Here is a 17798-nt window from a genome sequence, read left to right as displayed (position 1 = left end):
ACATTTGTTCTCCTTTCATTAGAATTAAAAATTTTTAATTTTTAAAAATAACTTAAATTGAGTTTATTTACCTAATTTATGCTTGTCTGGCTATGTTTTTATCAAAAATAAATTTTAATAAAGTTGTAGTTAATACTTATAAAATCACAAAGATAGGGTACAATCCCTTACGTGACAACGCCTCGTAAGGGACGTTTCATCGTATTTTATAAGTAGCTTTTCTCCTATTTCTAGCCCCTGCGGGAGCTCTAACCCTGCGGGGCAATTACATAACCTAACTGAACCTAACCTAACCCAAAATAACAAAATAACAGAGCCAAACTTTACTCGTAGGAATTTTTTTTTATCAACTTTGTGGTATCCTTTATAGCATGTAAACACCTAAGTTTTAGTTTAGCATTTTCAGAAATCTTCCTTGAGATAGTAAAATATGATTTTTTAGCTAAGATCACATCTAGCTTATTTATATTGGATTTTTGATATTCATGAAATTATTTATTTCAGTCTTAAACTTGAAATTGTTATTCATTCTTTGATGAAAAAAATCATAAAGAATGTCAGCAAAGAAATAAAAAAAAACAGGTTACTATGTTATAAGTTTATTCCTTAAATCTAATGTCCTTACATACTAAATACAATATTTTCCTTATAAACTAATTTGTCCCTTAAATCTAAAACATAATAACAATCATAAATATTTTTTTCTCTGTTATACACATAAATACAAATTTCTTTACTGAACAATTACTCTGAAAGAATTTACACATAAGGATAAGTTACAATGACAATGTGTTACAATATTCAATAAAATAATATACTCTGAGTTGTGTACCAATATTTCAATTCATTGAGAACTAGACAAAATATACAGACATAAAAGTTACAAATAATTTTATTTCTATTTTACAAAATGATATTTGAGATTAAATATAATTCCTTACACACTAAATACATTATTTACATCAAAAGAACAACATAATTTTGATTTTTATAAAAAAATCTTAAATAAAATAAGAAATTTGTCTAAATTCATATCATAGCCATAATTTGATTAAAATTATTACAATTGGGTTACAATCTGTTTGCTCTTGTACAAATTTAATAATTTGCTTTATCAAAACTTTTTTATTTTGAAACTTAAATAAGGTAATATTAATAAGATGTGGTTCAAAAGAATGACTATGAATCTTTAGAAATTTCATCACAAACTTGAATCATAATTTGAGGTAACATTACAAACATAATATATAATAGATTTAGAGTTGGAGAAAAAACTTTTGTAAACTCTTTTATAAAAACAGGAAAAGTTTTAAAAATGTAAAAAATTATGTTGTTTTTCTTATAGATGGTACCTCATTTTGGCTATTTTTTTAACTTAAAAAAAATATTACAAGCTGTTCCAAAGAGAAAGAGCAAATTTGGAAAGGTTGAATTTTCCAGAAATAAATGCCAAATTTAAGTTTTTATGTTAATGACCAGGTGCTGCAAGTAATACAATCTTAGAATAAATAATTATCAAGTAATTAGAATTTCAACAAGAAAGTTCCCACTCCAGAACTGGTTGTTCCTGTTGTTGCTGTCGTTGTTTTGACTGTTGTAGTTTTGACAGTTGTAGTTTTTGGGGTGGTTGTAGTTTTTGGAGTAGTTGTCGTTGTGGTGGTAGTTGTTGTTGTAGTAGTAGTTGTTGTGGTGGTTGTAGTTTTTGGGGTGGTTGTAGTTGTTGTTGTGGTAGTAGTTGTTGTTGTGGTAGTAGTAGTAGTTGTGTTTGTGGTAGTTGTTGTTGTTGTTTGGGTAGTGGTTGTTGTTGTAGTGGTAGTAGTAGTTGTTGTTGTTGTAGTAGTAGTTGTTGTGGTTTTTGTAGTTTTTGGGGTGGTTGTAGTTGTTGTTGTGGTAGTAGTTGTTGTAGTGGTAGTTGTTGTTGTAGTAGTAGTTGTTGTGGTGGTAGTTGTTGTTGTTGTAGTAGTAGTTGTTGTGGTTGTTGTAGTTTTTGGGGTGGTTGTAGTTGTTGTTGTGGTAGTAGTTGTTGTGGTGGTAGTTGTTGTTGTAGTAGTAGTTGTTGTGGTAGTTGTAGTTTTTGGGGTGGTTGTAGTTGTTGTTGTGGTAGTAGTAGTTGTTGTGGTGGTGGTAGTTGTTGTTGTGGTAGTTGTTGTTGTTGTAGTTGTTGCTAAAAATTTAATTGAATTTAGTTTTCGTCTTACAAATAATGAAAATGAATTGGAAAAATCTATTCTGTTTCCAATCATGTTTATGGTGACAAAACTTTGGAAATAGAATCATAAATAGGGTTCAGTTATGTCCTCTTTAAAGATTTTCTTATCTGGTAGAAAAATATAACATTTTTTATGCAAATATTTAGTAAAGCAATAATGTTCAACAAGGGACAACTAGCAAACCAACCTTTTTCCTTTATAGTTTTGTAGATAATAAGAAATATATCTTTTTATTTTCTAGTTTGTATATAAATAATTATAACACTGTTTAAACTTGCTGATTGCTTTGAAATTTATGGTATTGTTTGTAGAAAATTAGGAAAATTGCTCCTGCCTAAAATAATCTAATTTTAGTGTTATTCTGAATAATAGTGCTTACTTGTTGTTGTAGTGGTTGTAGTTGTTGTTGTGGTAGTGGTTGTAGTTGTTGTTGTTGTAGTGGTTGTAGTGGTTGTAGTTGTTGTTGTGGTAGTGGTTGTAGTTTTTGCTAAGAAATTAAATTATTAATGATAATGTTAACCTAAAGGTATGCATATCATATTACTTCAAATATGTCTTTAGACTTATGAGGGAAAAAAATTAATGGAAAATATATTTGTTTATAAATGTATTGTATACATATAATGAAAGAAATATTCTGTATATAGTTTAATTTATAAATGACATCTGCAACAGTAGAACATATTTTATTTATTATGTTAAAAATATACCTGTTGTGGTTGTTGCAGAACCAGAAGTCAAAACTTTCCTTGTTGTGGCTAAATAAATAAATTCATTATTATTTTTGAAAAATAATTAGCTTCAAATATTAATAAGTAAAGTGAAAAGAAAACAAAACATTTGTTGGTAAAAACCTTTTTAAATATGGATAGATCAATGTACTTACTTTCTACTGTTACAGTGGTTACTTTGACAGTTGTTGTAGTTGTTGTGGTAGTTGTAGTTGTAGTAGTGGTTGTAACAGTTGTAGTAATGGTGGTAGTAGTTGTAGTAGTGGTGGTAGTAGTTGTGGTAGTGGTAGTGGTAGTTGTAGTTGTAGTAGTGGTGGTAGTAGATGTAGTAGTGGTAGTAGATGTGGTAGTTGTTGTAGTGGTAGTTGTTGTAGTGGTAGTAGTTGTAGTTGTTGTGGTTGTTGTAGTGGTGGTTGTGGAAGTAGTGGTGGTTGTAGAAGTAGTGGTGGTTGTAGAAGTAGTAGTTGTTGAAGTGGTAGTTGTTGTTGTGGTATTTGTTGTGGTAGTTGTAGTTGTAGTTGTTGTAGTAGTTGTAGTAGTAGTAGTTGTAGTTGTAGTGGTGGTTGAGGAAGTAGTGGTGGTTGTAGAAGTAGTGGTTGTTGTAGAAGTAGTAGTTGTTGAAGTGGTAGTTGTTGTTGTAGTAGTTGTTGTGGTAGTTGTAGTTGTAGTTGTTGTAGTAGTTGTAGTAGTAGTAGTTGTAGTTGTAGTGGTAGATGTGGAAGTAGTGGTGGTTGTAGAAGTAGTGGTGGTTGTAGTTGTGGTAGTAGTAGTTGTGGTGGTGGTTGTTGTTGTTGTAGTTGTTGATGTGGTAGTTGTTGTAGTAGTTGTTGTTGTAGTGGTTGTAGTAGTTGTGGTGGTAGATGTTGTTGTTGTTGTAGTGGTTGTAGTAGTAGTTGTAGTGGTAGTTGTAGTTGTTGTTGTGGTGGTTGTAGTTGTAGTTGTGGTGGTAGTTGTGGTGGTAGTTGTAGTGGTAGTAGATGTGGTAGTTGTTGTAGTGGTAGTTGTTGTAGTGGTAGTAGTTGTAGTTGTTGTGGTTGTTGTTGTTGTAGTTGTTGTGGTAGTAGTTGTGGTAGTTGTAGTGGTGGTTGTGGAAGTAGTGGTGGTTGTAGAAGTAGTAGTTGTTGAAGTGGTAGTTGTTGTTGTGGTAGTTGTTGTGGTAGTTGTAGTTGTAGTTGTTGTAGTAGTTGTAGTAGTAGTAGTTGTAGTTGTAGTGGTGGTTGTGGAAGTAGTGGTGGTTGTAGAAGTAGTGGTGGTTGTAGAAGTAGTAGTTGTTGAAGTGGTAGTTGTTGTTGTAGTAGTTGTTGTGGTAGTTGTAGTTGTAGTTGTTGTAGTAGTTGTAGTAGTAGTAGTTGTAGTTGTAGTGGTAGATGTGGAAGTAGTGGTGGTTGTAGAAGTAGTGGTGGTTGTAGTTGTGGTAGTAGTAGTTGTGGTGGTGGTTGTTGTTGTTGTAGTTGTTGATGTGGTAGTTGTAGTAGTAGTTGTTGTTGTAGTGGTCGTAGTAGTTGTGGTAGTAGTTGTGGTGGTAGATGTTGTTGTTGTTGTAGTGGTTGTAGTAGTAGTTGTAGTGGTAGTTGTAGTTGTTGTTGTGGTGGTTGTAGTTGTGGTTGTTGTGGTAGTTGTAGTAGTTGTTGTAACTAAAAAATGTATTCAAAATTACAGTCATATATGTTATATATTAAAAATGAAAGGTGTTTTAGTTCTAGGTTTAAATCATGTAAAAGATTTATAGAAGGTAAAATAGCCATTACTACGCTAAAACAATTGTATTGTACAAAAAATCTAACTTACGAGATGAGCTTGAGCAAGAACTTGATGATGAGCTATGAGATGGGTTTGAGGACAGGCGTATAACAAATCCTTGTGGTGTTGAGCTACAACTGCTGTGTCTAAAAAGGAAAATAAGATGAATAAAACTTGTTTAATTTTGTAATAGATAGAAGGATTAATGCTAATGTCGTTTGGGTGAGTTGCACCTGGACTGAACAGTCAACTTGTCAACTCAAGGCCAGACTCCTGGTCCTTCACCTCATACCCGTAGTACAGTACATTACAGACAACCAACTCTCTGTGATGCACGACCTTTGTCTGAGAAGTCCTAACTGTGCATGGTAACGAGTTGCGCCTGTTTTGGGCCAAGGCATTCCCCCACTCTAACTATTTACGTAGCGCATTTGACATAGTAGCAGTGGGAACCATTTTTAACGTCTTTAGTTTTGACGCGGTGTCGGACCGAGATTCGAACCTATCACCTTCCTGACGACGAGCGAATGCGCTACGTGTTGAGCCACGGTCGCGGGTTGATAGAAGGATTAATAATAACACACTAAAAATCAAAAATAAAGCTTAGTTTTTAGCCTTTCCAAGAAATTGAGTGTTATAGAAAAAAAACAGTATTCGTAGCTGGATTTCTATAAAATTGCTTTTTTTTAAATGTTAAAGGAACCCTGCAAGAAATATACCAATTTTTAAAAGACTGCCACGAGTAGACCCAATACCCAAAAGGGACTCTAGCTTTAATAGCAAATTTCAAATGAATTTTTTAGTACAATAAAAATTTTAAAAGATTTTCATTGCTAATAATAAAACATTCATTATTAAAATAAGTTGCCTATAAAGAAAAATTATAAGCTTATTTTTGGCAGAAACTTAGGATGCCAGTGACTGATAACATTTTTATGCCAAAGGCACAGACTAAAAAACTGGTTTCAATTGTACATTTTTTATTTGTAGAAAACTGGATGTAATATGATGCTAGACATAATTTTTTCATATGAATGAGAACTGGTTTTAATCCACTGGCTATTATTCAGTATCAATAAATACAAGAAAAAAACTTACCCACTGCTTGAAGATAAACAGGAAGGTGAACTAATACTTGATGAAGAAGAAATGGATGGTGAACTGCTGCTGCTGGATAATGAACTGCTGCTTGATGATGAGCAACTGCTAGACAGAGAACTACTGCTACTAGAAGAAGAGCTACTGCTTGAAGAAGAAATGCTGCTAGAAGAGGAACTGCTAATGCTAGATGAACTGCTGCTAGAGCTACTGCTGCTTGAAGAGCTACTGCTGCTTGAGCTACTGCTGCTAGAGCTACTGCTGCTGCTAGATAAACTGCTACTCCTAGAGCTGCTGCTGCTAGAGGGACTGCTGCTGCTAGAGGAACTGCTACTACTAGATGAACTGCTGCTAGAAGAACTACTACTGCTAGAGCTACTACTACTAGATGAACTGCTTCTAGAGCTCCTGCTGCTTGAAGAGCTACTGCTGCTAAAGCTACTGCTGCTAGAGCTACTGCTGCTGCTAGATGAACTGCTGCTGCTAGATGAACTGCTACTATTAGATGAACTGCTGATAGAAGAACTGCTACTGCTTGAGCTACTGCTACTAGATGAACTGCTGCTAGATGAACTGCTGCTGCTAGAGGAACTGCTGCTAGAGCTACTGCTGCTTGAAGAGCTACTGCTGCTTGAGCTACTGCTACTAGAGCTACTGCTGCTTGAGCTACTGCTACTGGAGCTACTGCTGCTGCTAGATGAACTGCTACTGCTAGAGCTCCTACTGCAAGAGGAACTGCTGCTGATAGAGGAACTGCTACTACTAGATGAACTGCTGCTAGAAGAACTGCTACTGCTACTAGATGAACTGCTGCTGCTAGAGCTACTGCTGCTTGAAGAGCTGCTGCTGCTTGAAGAATTACTGCTGCTTGAAGAGCTACTGCTGCTTGAGCTACTGCTACTAGAGCTACTGCTGCTTGAGCTACTGCTACTAGAGCTACTGCTGCTGCTAGATGAACTGCTACTGCTAGAGCTGCTACTGCTAGAGCAACTGCTGCTGCTAGAGGAACTGCTACTACTAGATGAACTGCTGCTAGAAGAACTGCTACTAGATAAACTGCTGCAGCTAGAGCTACTGCTGCTTGAAAAGCTACTGCTGCTAGAGCTACTGCTGCTAGAGCTAAAGCTGCTGCTAGATGAACTGCTGCTGCTAGAGGAACTGCTTCTAGAGCTACTGCTGCTTGAGCTACTGCTGCTAGAGCTACTGCTGCTAGAGCTACTGCTGCTAGAGCTACTGCTGCTAGAAGAAATACTACTGCTACTAGATAAACTGCTGCTAGAGCTACTGCTGCTTGAAGAGCTGCTGCTGCTAGATTTACTGCTGCTAGAGCTACTGCTGCTGCTAGATGAACTGCTGCTGCTAGATGAACTGCTGCTGCTAGAGGAACTGCTGCTGCTAGATGAACTGCTGCTAGAAGAACTGCTACTGCTTGAGCTACTGCTACTAGAGGAACTGCTGCTGCTAGAGCTACTGCTGCTTGAAGAGCTATTGCTGCTTGAGCTAATGCTGCTTGAGCTCCTGCTGCTGCTAGATGTACTGCTACTGCTAGAGCTACTGCTGCTAGAGGAACTGCTGCTGCTAGAAGAACTGCTGCTGCTAGAGGAACTCCTGCTAGATAAGCTCCTGCTGCTAGAGCTACTGCTGCTTGAAGAGCTACTGCTGCTAGAGCTACTGCTGCTTGAAGAGCTACTGGTGCTAGAGCTTCTGTTGCTAGAGCTACTGCTGCTAGAGCTACTGCTGCTGCCAGATGAACTGCTGCTGCTAAAGGAACTGCTGCTGCTAGATGAACTGCTGCTGCTAGATGAACTGCTACTACTAGATGAACTGCTGCTAGAAGAACTGCTACTGCTTAAGCTACTGCTACTAGATGAACTGCTGCTAGAGGAACTGCTGCTAGAGCTACTGCTGCTGCTAGAAGAGCTACTGCTGCTAGAGCTACTGCTACTAGAGCTACTGCTACTAGATGAACTGCTACTAGATGAACTGCTACTAGATGAACTGCTGCTGCTAGAGGAACTGCTGCTAGAGCTACTGCTGCTTGAAGAGCTACTGCTAAAGAAACTGCTGCTGCTAGATGAACTGCTGCTGCTAGATGAACTGCTACTACTAGATGAACTGTTGCTAGAAGAACTGCTACTGCTTGAGCTACTGCTACTAGATGAACTGCTGCTAGAGGAACTGCTGCTAGAGCTACTGCTACTAGATGAACTGCTGCTAGAGGAACTGCTGCTAGAGCTACTGCTGCTGCTAGAAGAGCTACTGCTGCTAGAGCTACTGCTACTAGAGCTACTGCTGCTTGAGCTACTGCTACTAGATGAACTGCTGCTAGATGAACTGCTGCTGCTAGAGGAACTGCTGCTAGAGCTACTGCTGCTTGAAGAGCTACTGCTGCTTGTAGAGCTACTGCTGCTTGAAGAGCTACTGCTGCTTGAAGAGCTACTGCTGCTTGAAGAGCTACTGCTGCTTGAGCTACTGCTACTAGAGGTAGTGCTGCTAGAGCTACTGCTACTAGAGCTACTGCTGCTAGAGTTGATGCTGCTGCTAGAAGAACTGCTGCTGCTAGAGGAACTGCTGCTGCTAGATGAACTGCTTCTACTAGATGAACTGCTGTTATAAGAACTACTGCTGCATGAGCTACTGCTGCTAGAGCTACTGCTGCTAGAGCTACTGCTGCTAGAGCTACTGCTGCTAGAGCTACTGCTGCTAGAGCTACTGCTGCTAGAGCTACTGCTGCTGCTAGATGAACTGCTGCTGCTTAAGCTACTGCTGCTAGAGCTACTGCTGCTAGAGCTGCTGCTGCTAGATGATCTGCTGCTGCTAGAGGAACTGCTGCTGCTAGATGAACTGCTACTACTAGATGAACTGCTGCAAGAAGAACTTATACTGCTTGAGCTACTGCTGCTAGAGCTACTGCTGCTGCTAGATGAACTTCTACTACTAGATGAACTGCTGCTAGAAGAACTGCTACTGCTTGAGCTACTGCTACTAGATGAACTTCTGCTAGAGGAACTGCTGCTACTAGATGAACTGCTGCTAGAAGAACTGCTACTGCTTGAGCTACTGCTACTAGATGATCTGCTGCTAGAGGAACTGCTGCTAGAGCTACTGCTGCTTGAGCTAATGCTGCTGCTAGATGAACTGCTGCAACTAGATGAACTGCTCCTAGAAGAACTGCTACTGCTTGAGCTACTGCTACTAGATGAACTGATGCTGCTAGAGCTACTGCTGCTAGAGCTACTGCTGCTTGAACTACTGCTGCTGCTGGATGAACTGCTACTGCTAGAGCTGCTGCTGCTAGAGGAACTGCTGCTGCTAGAGGAACTGCTACTACTAGATGAGCTGCTGCTAGAAGAACTGCTACTGCTACTAGATGAACTGCTGCTAGAGCTACTGCTGCTTGAAGAGCTACTGCTGCTAGAGCTACTGCTGCTGCTAGATGAACTGCTGCTGCTAGAGGAACTGCTGCAACAAGATGAACTGCTGCTAGAAGAACTGCAACTGCTTGAGCTACTGCTACTAGATGAACTGCAGCTAGATGAACTGCTGCTGCTAGAGCTACTGCTGCTAGAGCTACTGCTGCTAGAGCTACTGCTGCTTGAAGAGCTGCTGCTGCTTGAAGAGCTGCTGCTGCTTGAACTACTGCTGCTGCTAGATGAACTGCTACTGCTAGAGCAGCTGCTGCTAGAGGAACTGCTGCTGCTAGAGGAACTGCTACTACTAGATGAACTGCTGCTAGAAGAACTGCTACTGCTAATAGATGAACTGCTAATAGATGAACTGCTGCTAGAGCTACTGCTGCCTGAAGAGCTACTGCTGCTAGAGCTACTGCTGCTGCTAGATGAACTGCTGCTGCTAGAGGAACTGCTGCAACAAGATGAACTGCTGCTAGAAGAACTGCTACTGCTTGAGCTACTGCTACTAGATGAACTGCAGCTAGATGAACTGCTGCTGCTAGAGCTACTGCTGCTAGAGCTACTGCTGCTTGAAGAGCTGCTGCTGCTTGAACTACTGCTGCTGCTAGATGAACTGCTACTGCTAGAGCTGCTGCTGCTAGAGGAACTGCTGCTGCTAGAGGAACTGCTACTACTAGATGAACTGCTGATAGAAGAACTGCTACTTGAAGAGCTACTGCTGCTAGAGCTACTGCTGCTGCTAGATGAACTGCTGCTGCTTGAACTACTGCTGCTGCTAGATGAACTGCTACTTCTAGAGCTGCTGCTGCTAGAGGAACTGCTGCTGCTAGATGAACTGCTACTACTAGATGAACTGCTGCTAGAAAAACTGCTACTGCTTGAGCTACTGCTACTAGATGATCTGCTGCTAGAGGAACTGCTGCTAGAGCTACTGCTGCTTGAAGAGCTACTGCTGCTTGAGCTAATGCTGCTGCTAGATGAACTACTGCTGCTAGATGAACTGCTGCTGCTAGAGGAACTGCTGCTAGAGCTACTACTGCTAGAGCTACTGCTACTTCTGCTGCTAGAACATGATGAGGAACTGCTACTTGATGAACTAACTACCAATGAAATGCATTGTGGTTCACTGGTATAACCACAAGCCACTGTGCTGCAAAGCTCCAGAGATCTAATCAAATTTGTTGCTGTGTTCAAGGATATTTCAGCATCAATATTGTACACAGTTCCATCTGAAAAATATTCTAGTTAAATTTTTTCTTTTCTAAAAGATTCAAATTTTGTGAAAAAGTAAATAATTGTTTAACTATACTATACCTATATCAGCATGAAAATTCCAATTATGCCAGGCTCTACCAACATTCTTCCAGGTTTTGCCAGTAGGGTCAACATTCGTACAATTTACCTACAGGAAATAGAAATTTGTAAATTTAAATTTGAGTACCTAAATATTTACTTGTAAGCAATCTTTCATCTCTTTTTTGGTTTCTATCCTTTTCTTCTTTTAATTATAATTGAAGTTAACAGATTTAAAATTATTTTTTTAATAAACTTGTTTGTTCTTTCTTTTTTTTAAATGTGGAAAATTAACATATAATTGACTACTCCCCTACAATGTATGTTTAATTAAAGTTACTTACACTTGCATGATCAATGACATATGTATCAGTGCTGAAGTCTAATTTGCAAAATGCATATATACCATCTTTCTTAACATAAAACTGTTTAAATATGTTGGTTAATCCTGTGTTTTGGTATTCCCAACTGGTCAGGGTATCAAAGGGCAGACCATTCACTGGCTGTTTCTATATTATCAAACACATATCAGTAATTTTCATTACTCAGCATGTTAATCTATTTGTTTTTGTGTACATTCATAATGAAAAATTTGTATCATTGTAGAAAATAAGTGGGAAATTGTTAATGATTAAATTTTGTGTATTTTGTTTATAAAATAGCGAGGTTGTGTGATTTTTTGTCAGTGTGTGTATTTGTAATCTGTCAGTCTGTACTAAAGAATCTTGCGAACCGCTGAACCGATATAGTTCTCCATTCCTTTAAATAAGTGTAGCTCTAAAAGGTCAAAGGAAAGGTTTATAACTTTTTTTGGAGGAGGGTACCCTCACCCGCTCAAAGGAAAAAATCGCCCCCACAAAAAAATATCTTCTTAATTTAAAATAAAATTATATTAAAAATGGGCTTTGGTCGACTTCCCTTCTCCAACCCCTATCATCTCAAAAGCCTCTAGGGGCATGTCAGCTGGTGTAGCTTATATATTACTTGTGTGTGTGTCTGCCTGTATGATTGCACAGAGCACAGTCAATAGAAACTCATGACATAGTGTATTATAGAGTAGCTTTGTTATATATTACTGTGTGTATCTGCCTGTATGATTGTACAGAGCACAGTCAATAGAAACTCCAGACATAGTGTATTATAGAGTAGCTTTGTTATATATTACTGTGTGTGTCTGCCTGTATGATTGTACAGAGCACAGTCAATAGAAACTCCAGACATAGTGTATTATAGAGTAGCTTTGTTATATATTACTGTGTGTATCTGCCTGTATGATTGTACAGAGCACAGTCAATAGAAACTCCAGACATAGTGTGTTATAGAGTAGCTTTGTTATATATTACTGTGTGTATCTGCCTGTATGATTGTACAGAGCACAGTCAATAGAAACTCCAGACATAGTGTGTTATAGAGTAGCTTTGTTATATATTACTGTGTGTATCTGCCTGTATGATTGTACAGAGCACAGTCAATAGAAACTCCAGACATAGTGTATTATAGAGTAGCTTTGTTATATATTACTGTGTGTATCTGCCTGTATGATTGTACAGAGCACAGTCAATAGAAACTCCAGACATAGTGTATTATAGAGTAGCTTTGTTATATATTACTGTGTGTATCTGCCTGTATGATTGTACAGAGCACAGTCAATAGAAACTCCAGACATAGTGTGTTATAGAGTAGCTTTGTTATATATTACTGTGTGTGTCTGCCTGTATGATTATACAGAGCACAGTCAATAGAAACTCCAGACATAGTGTATTATAGAGTAGCTTTGTTATATATTACTGTGTGTGTCTGCCTGTATGATTATACAGAGCACAGTCAATAGAAACTCCAGACATAGTGTATTATAGAGTAGCTTTGTTATATATTACTGTGTGTGTCTGCCTGTATGATTATACAGAGCACAGTCAATAGAAACTCCAGACATAGTGTATTATAGAGTAGCTTTGTTATATATTACTGTGTGTGTCTGCCTGTATGATTGCACAGAGCACAGTCAATAGAAACTCCAGACATAGTGTATTATAGAGTAGCTTTGTTATATATTACTGTGTGTGTCTGCCTGTATGATTGTACATACAGAGTACAGTCAGTAGAAACTCCAGACATAGTGTATTATAGAGTAGCTTTGTTATATATTACTGTGTGTGTCTGCCTGTATGATTGTACAGAGCACAGTCAGTAGAAACTCCAGACATAGTGTATTATAGAGTAGCTTTGTTATATATTACTGTGTGTGTCTGCCTGTATGATTGCACAGAGCACAGTCAATAGAAACTCCAGACATAGTGTGTTATAGAGTAGCTTTGTTATATATTACTGTGTGTATCTGTCTGTATGATTGCACAGAGCACAGTCAATAGAAACTCCAGACATAGTGTGTTATAGAGTAGCTTTGTTATATATTACTGTGTGTGTCTGCCTGTATGATTGCACAGAGCACAGTCAATAGAAACTCCAGACGCCTTCTCCTAAAATATACATAAATATAAAAATACAAGTTGTCCTAGAAAAAGCTGAATTTTCCAGTTATATGAAAAAATCAAAGGAAACTAAGCATTTAAACTCCATATTATCTGGAGAATTATAATCTTAATATGTGGTTTACAATTGATTTTATTTTTTTTCTGTCTTTAATTGGTGTGAACATTGAACAATAATATTTTATATTTTTGTTTTTTTCTCATTATTCATTAAAGGTTAAATTAGTTTTAAAAAGAATGGTGGCTTACAAAAGTTTTTTAATAGAGATAGAGAGATTAATAGAAATCAAGAAATAAAAATCACGAAACCACTCAAATAAAAGGAGCAAAACACATAAAAAGCAGAATATTTCAAATAATTTTGATTTATAAGTGTTTTTTTTTAATTATTTATTCTTAATTTAAACTCTAAATAATGATATGACTAATTATCATAATCATTATTACGTGATTTCAATTCATCAATTTAGTTCATTTAAATAGTTGGAGCTTTCCCGCAATTGGCCTTTCGAGCACTAAAAACAGGCCTATTATAAACTGCCATAAAGCATTAAACAAATAATCAAAAACCACCCATCCCTCATATTTTCAATTTATTTCAAAAATATTATGGGAGGGGGGAATTCAGTGTTCAAGAAGTATCTTTAATATTGTCCTTTTGTTTTGCTTTTAAATTTTGTTATTGGAGCGCTACCTATGTACTAGAAATTCCTTAGTTTCAGTTTATTTTTAATATATTAGTAGTTATCCAAGAAAGATTTGTTTTTTTTTTAATGTTTAATATTTTTTTTCTGCAAAAAAAATATTCACGAAACCTTTAATTTGAATAAAAAAGTTAATTATAAAGGTGCCTAATATAAGGAAAAATTGAATTAAATGGCCTTACAAATGATAATTTGCAGTTATTACTAAAACACATTTTTCATCAAATTATTCTTTCTTGCAAAATTGATTGTGGAAAAATTTTTCAGGGGCATGAAAGAGAGGGATTTTTTTCAAATGAGTTTCACCAAGTTAAACTTAACACTTCTGTTGGAAAACAAAAAAGGTGAATTGGGGCTGGGCTACATAAAATGTAATAAAGAATAACTTCAAATTTATTAAAAAGATAGAAATATTTTATTGAGAGCATGTTTTCTGAGGTTCACTTAATTGTTAAAAATTAAATCTTCTTAAATTACCCAAAAAAATCAGAATCATAATGCCAAAAGTTAACTGAAAAATAAATACTATGGGTCATCAGCTGCGCATTCAGCTGCGCGGCTGCGGTGGCTTAAGCTGAGTAAGACTTAAAGTGGCTGTTGTTTAAGGTGGCTGCAGCTTAGGGTGGCTACGGGAGAATTCTATTACTTAACTTTAACAATTACTTTACAAGGCACTCATTAAATGAATAATGCTCATTAAATATCAAAAGACAATTTATTTAGGTAAATTATTACTACGTTGTTTTTTTTGCTATGTAATATGTATAGTTGTTTGTCTGTCTTTATCTACAGATAAATTTAAGCAAAAGTTTAAATAGTACTGTTCCCCTGTTTGGATAGGCATTGTATGAAACCAAATTATATTGATTTAGGGGAAGATAACCTTTAAAAGCGAAACGACGCGATAGTATAAGAAAGTATAACCCCAATTTAAAATTTCACAAATTTTACCCCACCTCAATTTTTTTAACATATTTTTAACATATTTTTGATCATATTTGCTGTTATCCAATGTCTCATGCCTATATTTTTTTAGACAAAATGAATTGAAAATGATTGCTAAAATCGAAATATATCTTCATGTCTTAGAATAGTGTAATTTTTTTTTAAATAGGTTGAAAAACATACTAACTTTAAAATATTTAACATTTTCCAAATGGCTAACGGCTAACTTAAAATATAAAATGCCTTTATTTTATATAAAACTATAATAGATTTCTAAACTAGAGGGCAGGGTGACAAGGATGACAAAATTCATGAAATAGAAGCTCTGACCCGGCAGTACAAACGGACATTAACACTTGTAGAGTGTCAAAACTTATTAAGCAGAGCATTGATTTGTCTAAACATTATTGTATATAATTGAGTTGCACAATTATGTAAATGCAGAAGGCAGTTATATAACATACTTTAATTCGTAGGATTTATTCATAGAGATGCCTCGCTTATAAAAATGTACTAGGAATCATTATTCCAAAATCAGATGAATAGGATAATCATATCACACACAAAAATTGTGTCAAAGAGTTAAAAAAATTTTAACATGATTTAAATTGACGTACGCCTTTCTGATAACTATTATAGAGTTGCTACGCTTCCTAAAAACGTACCTAAATGTTATAGGAATCATCATGAAAGGTTTGATATCGATAGGACAATTGTAACATGTCTAAATTTACGAAAAGAGTTAATAGTTACGGACTGATGACGGACGGACCGACCCTAATGATAGAAAAGCCTCGATTTTTATAATTAAAATCTATTTAGAAGAGTTTGACTTTAGTATATTATAAATGTTAAACTTGTTAAAATAATACAATCATAACAATAAACTCGTATTTTATTAATGATCATGATTAGGACAAAATGTATATAAAAACTATTGACCTGAGCAACATTATGTTGCCTGGAGGACATGAGTGACGGGACTGCAACCACCAGAAACATAGGCAACTAACTCAAGTGTTTCAACTAAATATTTTTAAAATAATAAAATATTTGTAACGACAATTAGACACCTTTTTTATTGAAATGTAGCGAGAACGCATTTTTTTTGATAATATATGAATGATTATATTTACAATACATCCCCCAATAATTATACATAAAATTACCTCTTCTGTAGATTACAGTTAGTGGTTAAAAAGTTTGGACACTCAACCAGATGAACCAACAAATCAAAATTAATAACAGTCCCCAAGGTTGTTGAGCTATAAAATAAGATAACGTTATCATAACGACTTTGGGGACGAGTGTAATAAACAGCCCAATGTCTCCGCCCTCACTGAAAACAGTAGGCACATTCTCTGAAAAGCAGAATCTGTAATCGGTTCAGCGACGTTACCTATATCTTAAGAATAAGACAGAATGCATTGTTCTATATTGTATGATTAAAATTTTTTTTGTTTGTTTCTTTCATATATTTTTAGAAAAACAGATATCCGCAAAAATTCTGCATTAAAGTATATAATGTAAATGACCTCTAAAGTTATGACTTCATGAGTGGTATATTTAGAGTAGTAAAGTTTTTTATGTCTGGAACTTAAGATTTCGATAACTACAGAACTATTTTATTGAAGCTTTAATATATCCCGGAATGGTTTCAGGCTATTTCATTTGTAGATTTAGGCTATTTCCTTTCCAGTCAACACCTTTTTGAGTCCTTAGATTCTACGGTCGCAACCTATAGTCCTTAATTATAGTATTTATTAAATCTTATTTTGTCATTGTATTTTATACTAGCGGCTACGCCCCTAGAGACCTCTAGGGGCACTTGAGGAGGGAAGACAAACAGACATACTGTTACTTTAGTGTAAGGATAAATCAAATATTTTCACAAAAAAAATCTCTTCTCACTTTGAAATTACGAATTCTTACTTAAGGAAAAGCTGTTTATTAAAATTCATTAAGTGTCCATTTAATTGTTAATTAGACTTTATCATAGCGTTTGTTATTAAGAAATAATTATATTATTTATTTAATAATTGGTATTCTTCTTTATAATCAACTCCTCTCTGTATAATACGTTCCTTGTTATTATTTCACATAGGAAAATCAATTAAAAATTTTTAATCTTTTTGCCTTTTTTGCAATTTTCTGGGTTTTTTATCAATATTTTACTATTTTTGTTTTTTATTCGTCCGTCCAAAATGGATTTCTTTTATCGTTTACTAGCGACTTTGCCCCTAGCCTCTAGGGGCTTTGCCCCAAGAGGTAATTTTAAAAAAAGTACTGCTGGTGCTGCCAGTAGTTTTATGGCACCAACTGCCCCGTAAACAAAAAATGGAGGGGGGAATGTTTTTGTTTTTTTTTGGGGGGTTGGGGGTTTCCCATCCCCCACAAAAATAGCTTAAAACCACCCCAGGACCAATAGGTTACAAAGACGTCCATTGGGGGGGGGGGTAATGGGGCGATTACCCCCCCCCCAAACGTAGGCACCCCCAAACTTTTTTTCATTTTACACCCCCCCCCATAATAAAAAATCTCTAATAAAAAAAAATTTTGCGCGCTTCGCGCGCATTTTTAATACTATATATTTAATAAAATTTAAATTACCCCCCTAAAAAATTTTACCCCGGGGGTAAATTTTGGGGGGGGGGGTAAACTAAATTAACCCCCCCCCCCCAAAGCGAATTCCCCCCCTTCAAAAATTTTTACCCCCCCAAAATAAAAAGCTTGGACGCCCCTGAATAGGTATATACCCTGAAGAGTAGAATCCGATCGGTTCAGTGGTTACCGAGATCTTAAGAGACAGACGGACGAACGGACAGACAGACAGACATCATACTTTGTATTATAGATTGCATAAATCCATCAGGAAAACCAAGGATGATAACATCCATAAAAGCGAATAACAAACAAACAATAACTCTTGTAGAATGTCAGAACTAAATGCAAGTTGCAAAATTGCGTGAATACAGGCTACTGTGTAAATACATTTTTATAATTTAATGATAGAGATGAATCGCTTATAATATTGTACCTTGTTGTCCTAGGAATCATTATTTCAAAAATCAGATGAATAGGTTAATCATCTCATAAAAAAGTTGACGTTTCTATGAATAATAAAATCATGTACATAACTGTTATAGCTGTTATAATTGTATAAAGGCTTTGCTTT

At 36.2% G+C, this 17798-nt stretch overlaps 2 protein-coding genes across 2 annotated transcripts; both read right to left on the bottom strand.

Moving 5' to 3' along the window:
- Positions 1-1229: 1229 nt before the first annotated feature.
- Positions 1230-2102, bottom strand: LOC145324417 (uncharacterized; the record flags this gene model as incomplete). The annotated part of the gene is made up of 1 exon (XM_080167007.1): positions 1230-2102. A coding segment is annotated over one exon (579 nt), but the record flags the coding sequence as incomplete, so codon positions are not given.
- A 464-nt stretch (positions 2103-2566) lies between these two features.
- On the bottom strand, positions 2567-15625 carry LOC145324416 (uncharacterized). Its single transcript, XM_080167006.1, has 8 exons — positions 15566-15625; positions 10830-10994; positions 10507-10594; positions 5780-10421; positions 4730-4827; positions 3097-4575; positions 2921-2968; positions 2567-2697 (listed from the first exon to the last, which is right to left on the bottom strand). The coding sequence occupies exons 1-8, from the start codon at positions 15623-15625 to the stop codon at positions 2567-2569; spliced, it is 6711 nt and encodes a 2236-aa protein (XP_080023132.1).
- Between the last annotated feature and the right edge of the window lie 2173 nt (positions 15626-17798).

The sequence above is a fragment of the Acartia tonsa genome, chromosome 7 (genome assembly GCF_053477335.1).
Source record: "Acartia tonsa isolate MP-2025a chromosome 7, ASM5347733v1, whole genome shotgun sequence".
Classification (NCBI taxonomy): domain Eukaryota; kingdom Metazoa; phylum Arthropoda; class Copepoda; order Calanoida; family Acartiidae; genus Acartia; species Acartia tonsa.
Note: the sequence above shows the minus strand (reverse complement) of the source record. Positions and strands in the feature narration are given on the sequence as shown.